Below are 5,596 nucleotides of genomic sequence, written 5' to 3' on the forward strand. Positions count from 1 at the left end.
TACATCAAAACAGCCAATCTAACGTACACCAGGAAGCTTAACAATACAGTAAGGCGATTCAGCTCGCACACAAAGGGTTAAAAGTAAAGTGAACTGAATTGTAAGAAGTTGGTTTCCAGGGGAACTATTCTTACTGTTCCAGCTGAGTTGGGACAAACCACTCGCTTTCTCACGGGAGGGGTGAATGGAATAGGACCACACGAAACCATTTCATATGTGCTTTGATTAACATGTGCTTACAAACACGGAATCTAGGAGGTGTTCTGTAATCCACTTTCATATCTGAGAGGGTTTGTGTTTGTCAATCTCGCTGTTTTATTGTTTTTGAGTTTGCCTTTCCCCCCCGCAGCGGCTCGATGCTAGCGGCCCTGCCAAGTCAGTTTGAAACGATCAGACAAAGGCAGCAGGAAGCCCCACGGCTTGGCAATGCGTGCGAGCTGAGCTCAAATACTAAACGAAAGCCCCTCTCTTTTTTCCGTTCGCGGAGTCGCGCCGACGCTCGAATACATCTGAATTTCTCTCACGACGAATGTTTGGAAGAGTTTCGAGGGCTTTTGAAAATGTACGACCGTCTGGATCCTCGACTCGACCGAAGGCGTTCGTCTCAACACAAAATGGGTAGCGCTGCCTGAGCGACCGCCCGTGTTTCACCCGTTGGTGAGGGTTTACGTTGGAAGCTTTTTGGGCTTTTTTGCATTTGAATCCTACTGCGCAACCAGACGGATCACGTGGGACGGTGGAGTTGATCGATTTGCACAGTTAAATGTGAAAAGAGAAACGGAGAACGACTGGGAAAAAGCTTTTTTTCCGGATAAGGACTATACTTGGCGAAGGGGGGGGAAATAGAGGTGGGCTTACCGAAGTAGGCTATTTTTTTTTACTCGGACGTAAGATGGAGACGCACATATCGTGCCTCTTCCCGGAAATCTTAGCCATGATCTTCAGCTACTTGGAGGTAAGGGACAAAGGCAGGGTGGCCCAAGTCTGTACGGCTTGGAGGGACGCGTCTTACCACAAATCTGTGTGGCGGGGGGTGGAAGCGAAGCTGCATCTGAGAAGGGCGAACCCGTCGCTGTTCCCCAGCCTTCAGGCCCGGGGCATCCGGCGGGTGCAGATTCTCAGCCTGCGGCGGAGCCTGAGCTACGTGATCCAGGGTATGCCAAACATCGAGAGCCTGAACCTCAGCGGCTGCTACAACTTAACGGATAACGGCCTGGGGCACGCGTTCGTCCAGGAGATCCCGTCCCTGCGGGTGCTCAACCTCAGCCTGTGCAAGCAGATCACCGACTCCAGCCTGGGCCGGATCGCGCAGTACCTGAAGAACCTCGAGGTGCTCGAGCTGGGCGGCTGCAGCAACATCACGAACACGGGGCTGCTGCTGATCGCGTGGGGGCTGCACCGGCTCAAGAGCCTGAACCTGCGCAGCTGCCGGCACGTGTCTGACGTTGGCATCGGGCACCTGGCGGGCATGACCCGCAGCGCGGCAGAGGGCTGCCTGAGTCTCGAGTACCTCACGCTCCAAGACTGCCAGAAGCTCACGGACCTGTCGCTCAAGCACATCTCCAAGGGCCTGACGCGGCTCAAAGTTCTCAACCTGAGTTTCTGCGGGGGGATCTCTGACGCGGGCATGATACACCTCTCGCACATGACCAGCCTGTGGACGCTCAACCTGCGCTCGTGCGACAACATCAGTGACACCGGCATCATGCACCTGGCCATGGGCACGCTCAGACTGTCGGGCCTCGACGTGTCTTTTTGCGACAAGATCGGCGACCAGAGCCTGGCGTACATCGCGCAGGGCCTTTATCAGCTCAAGTCGCTGTCTCTCTGCTCGTGCCACATCAGTGACGATGGCATCAACCGAATGGTGCGACAGATGCACGAGCTGAGGACCCTGAACATTGGCCAGTGTGTGCGGATAACGGACAAAGGATTGGAGCTCATCGCGGATCATCTGACCCAACTGACGGGGATCGATCTGTATGGATGTACTAAGATCACTAAACGGGGACTCGAACGGATAACTCAGCTCCCCTGTCTTAAGGTTTTGAACCTGGGCCTGTGGCAGATGACCGAGAGCGAGAAAGTGAGGTGAAACTTGGTGAGATTTTAGAGAGGGGAGGGGGGGTGGGGGTGTTTGGGGAGAGGAGGAGGAGGAGGAGGAGGAGGGGAGGGGGGTGAGAGAGGGCGGGGAGATTTTCTTTATTTAAAAAAAGAGAAAGGATCCGCTCAGTGTAGTGGTGGTCGGTATTTAATGTATTAAAACGGCAAGAAATGTGACTTATTTTAAGCGAAATCTAAAAAAAAGAGTATTTTTTACCTAAAGTTAAATTAACAGGATATTTGGGCCATTTTATCCACAACTAAAAAAAAAAAAAACTTTTTAAATTGTATTTCTTATCAAGTCGCAATATAGTCGCTTAACCCTCCTCCTCCTTCTTAAACTATCGCGCCTAAAACAGTTCGGCTACCTCGCGGATGTTGTTTGTGTATCTTGTGTTTCTTTTAAAAGAGAGAAAATGTTTGACAAATTGTGCCTAGGAATCGCCCCTCCCCCATCGCGTCTCTCGCTTCAGCGTCGCAGAATAAAGAGAGGGCCTAACTACCTTTGTTAATTTGCCCCGAAAACGGTCAGCTAAAGACAGACAGAAAGGAAGGCGAGTTTCACAGCCAAGTCTGGCTCATTTGAAAATAAAAATCGACTTTATGCAAAGACGGAGAAAATAGCCTACTGGTTTTTATATACAAAAAAAAAAGCTTTTCTTTCTTTTCTCAATTGTTTTTAGTTGTTAGGTCAACTTACTAGGCCTCTCAAAGCCTTGGGTTCAAGCTTTTTGGATAAGGAGTGTCTTCGGCTATTGTGTTTTATGCTTGTGTAAGCAGATATTCTTAAATAATTGCTGTTATTCAGAGCATTGTACTTCAAATTGAAGTTATTTCTTTATAGAAATACCCTTTTGAATCAGTCGTTTCCCGTTCAGCTGCGTCCGCCCGACCGTCGGCACTATACGCCTCCCGAAATACAACCGTGTGTGTGAGATGGAAGGATTGTGTCCCGTTTTAAAAGAAAATCTAAATTTATATCAGAGGACATGTTTTAAAACAAGGGGCAATCGATTTTTTTCTCGGGTAACAAGCAAGCGCGTGACAGGCCTATGTACCATGATGTGTGGCACATGCAACATGTATTAAGTCCTGCTGAAAGAGATACTGTGTTTTAATGTACTGTAAATGTATTTGTAAAAAAGAAGAAAAGAATCCCAAATTAAATTGTTTTATATTCTTACAGCAAACATTAAAGTTGATATTTATATAATAAAATAACCAACACGGCTGGTTTTGTTCCATGTGATGGTTTTGTATAGGTGGATCTGTAGGAGTCGAGTGGTGTTTGTTTGGTATTTGAGATGCAATCGTGTTGACTGCATGGCTTTAAGGAACACATGCTAGATAAGGAAGCGACATTGTTTACGGCTTTTAGACGGGTTCCTTACGTGGCTTGAAGCAACGTGTGGTTTTGGAATTTGATCTGAATGCTGAAACACAAAAGCATATCAGAAATGAGATTCCATCGATTATTCCTGTTTTAGCTGGATTAATATGACGTTCAAGGCGATGTGGGGCTTATCGTCTGGTTTGTTACATTATTTACGAGGCGCAACAAAATGGATGCTACCCCGTGACGAGGTTCCGTCAATGTTTCATATTAATGTGATAAGGCGGCTGTTAGCCTAATTATGATGAGAAAAGCGAATTTTCTAGAATCGCTGTCGCGGTAGATCTTGGTATTGAGTCGCTCCTGTGGAACAAAAGCCTTTTTTCTTTTACGGTATTTTAGCACCGGACTTGTAAATATAGTGTTGTTTTCAGTGTCGTAGCGAGTGGTTAAACGGTCTCTGCGCTGAGAGCAGGGTGGTTGGCGGCCTTAGCTATTGTTTCCCAGAGTTAAGAAGCCAGGTTTGAATGTTTCTTCTCCTTGCTCAGTCACGCATACCCGATCAGAGAGATGGCGCGACCCACGGGAGCTGTCCCCCTCCCCCTCCCCTCCCCCGAGAACTCTGCCGCCGGCCTCCTCCTCCACAACACACACACACACACTTTTCAAACATTCCTCACCACTACTCAGAGCAGTTCAGCTTTCTTCTTCTGGCCAGTGTGTGTGTGTGTGTGGCCAGCGGGGTGTGTGTGTGTGTGTGTGTGTGTGTGTGTGTGTGTGTGGCCAGCGGGGTGGGGAGTTAAACGGGAGTGGGGGCAGAACTCACCGGCAGTTCCCCCTTTGCATTGAAAAGCTCAGTTCCTCTTTCTGAGAATCAGCGCAACTTTAAATAAAAACAGAGTACACAGACAGATAGATCAGTGTGTGCTATGGTGTGTGTGTGTGCTATGGAGTAGACAGACAGATAGATCAGTGTGTGCTATGGTGTGTGTGTGTGTGTGCTATGGAGTAGACAGACAGATAGATCAGTGTGTGCTATAGAGTGTGCGTGTGCTATGGAGTGTGGGGCTCATGGCAGTTGTTTTATAATTAGGGTTATTTTATATAATCACCAGTGATGACTGTGCTGCTAGGTTCTACGTGTTGGTTATTTTATATAATCACCAGTGCTGCTAGGTTCTACGTGTGGGTTATTTTATATAATCACCGGTGATCACTGTGCTGCTAGGTTCTAGGTGTGGGTTATTTTATATAATCACCAGTGATGACTGTGATGCTAGGTTCTAGGTGTGGGTTATTTTATATAATCACCAGTGATGACTGTGCTGCATGTTCTGCTAAGGCTCATGGTATGATTGCTATCTCTCAGACAGGGGTGTGTGTGTGTGTGTGTGTGTGTGTGTGTGTGTTTGCCATCCCTTGCTGATGGATGGGTGTGTGAGCCTCCTCTCTATGATAGAGGTGTGTGTGTTTGCCATCCCTTGCTGATGGGTGTGTGTGTGAGAGCCTTCTCTCTATGATAGAGGTGTGTGTTTGCCATCCCTTGCTGATGGGTGTGTGTGTGAGAGCCTTCTCTCTATGATAGAGGTGTGTGTTTGCCATCCCTTGCTGATGGGTGTGTGTGTGTGTGTGTGTGTGAGAGCCTCCTCTGTCTGATAGAGGTGTGTGTGTGTTGAGCCCCGTCTCTCTCTGCTGGTGTGTCTGTGTGTCTCCAACAGGAACAGGGTCTCTCTTTACTGCTGATATTATGAGCGTGGGGAACGTCTCTGAAAGATACCCCACATTAGCAACACCGTGCTAATCCCCCCCCCCCCGTATCACCTGTGGTCTGGAGGTGTCACTGCTACAGTAATAGTGTGTGTGTGTGTGTGTGTGTGTGCGCTACAGTACTAGAGCCTTTGAAGTCTGATTGGGGGAGGAAAGAGTACTAGTGTGTCTGAAGTTAAGAGAAGCACACACACACACAGGCTGAAGTTGAGACACACACACACAGGCTGAAGTTGAGACACACACACACACAGACTGAAGTTGAGACACACACACAGGCTGAAGTTGAGACACACACACACAGACTGAAGTTGAGACACACACACACACACACACAGGCTGAAGTTGAGACACACACACACAGGCTGAAGTTGAGACACACACACACACACA

General features: G+C 48.2%; 1 protein-coding gene across 1 annotated transcript; it reads left to right on the forward strand.

Moving 5' to 3' along the window:
• The first annotated feature begins 375 nt into the window (after positions 1–375).
• Positions 376–3,321, forward strand: fbxl14b (F-box and leucine-rich repeat protein 14b). The gene has a single exon (XM_012839190.3). It carries the CDS (start codon positions 893–895, stop codon positions 2,093–2,095), a length of 1,203 nt encoding a protein of 400 aa, XP_012694644.1. The 5' UTR covers positions 376–892; the 3' UTR covers positions 2,096–3,321.
• Positions 3,322–5,596: the final 2,275 nt, after the last annotated feature.

Source organism: Clupea harengus, chromosome 16, assembly GCF_900700415.2.
Source record: "Clupea harengus chromosome 16, Ch_v2.0.2, whole genome shotgun sequence".
Taxonomy (NCBI): domain Eukaryota; kingdom Metazoa; phylum Chordata; class Actinopteri; order Clupeiformes; family Clupeidae; genus Clupea; species Clupea harengus.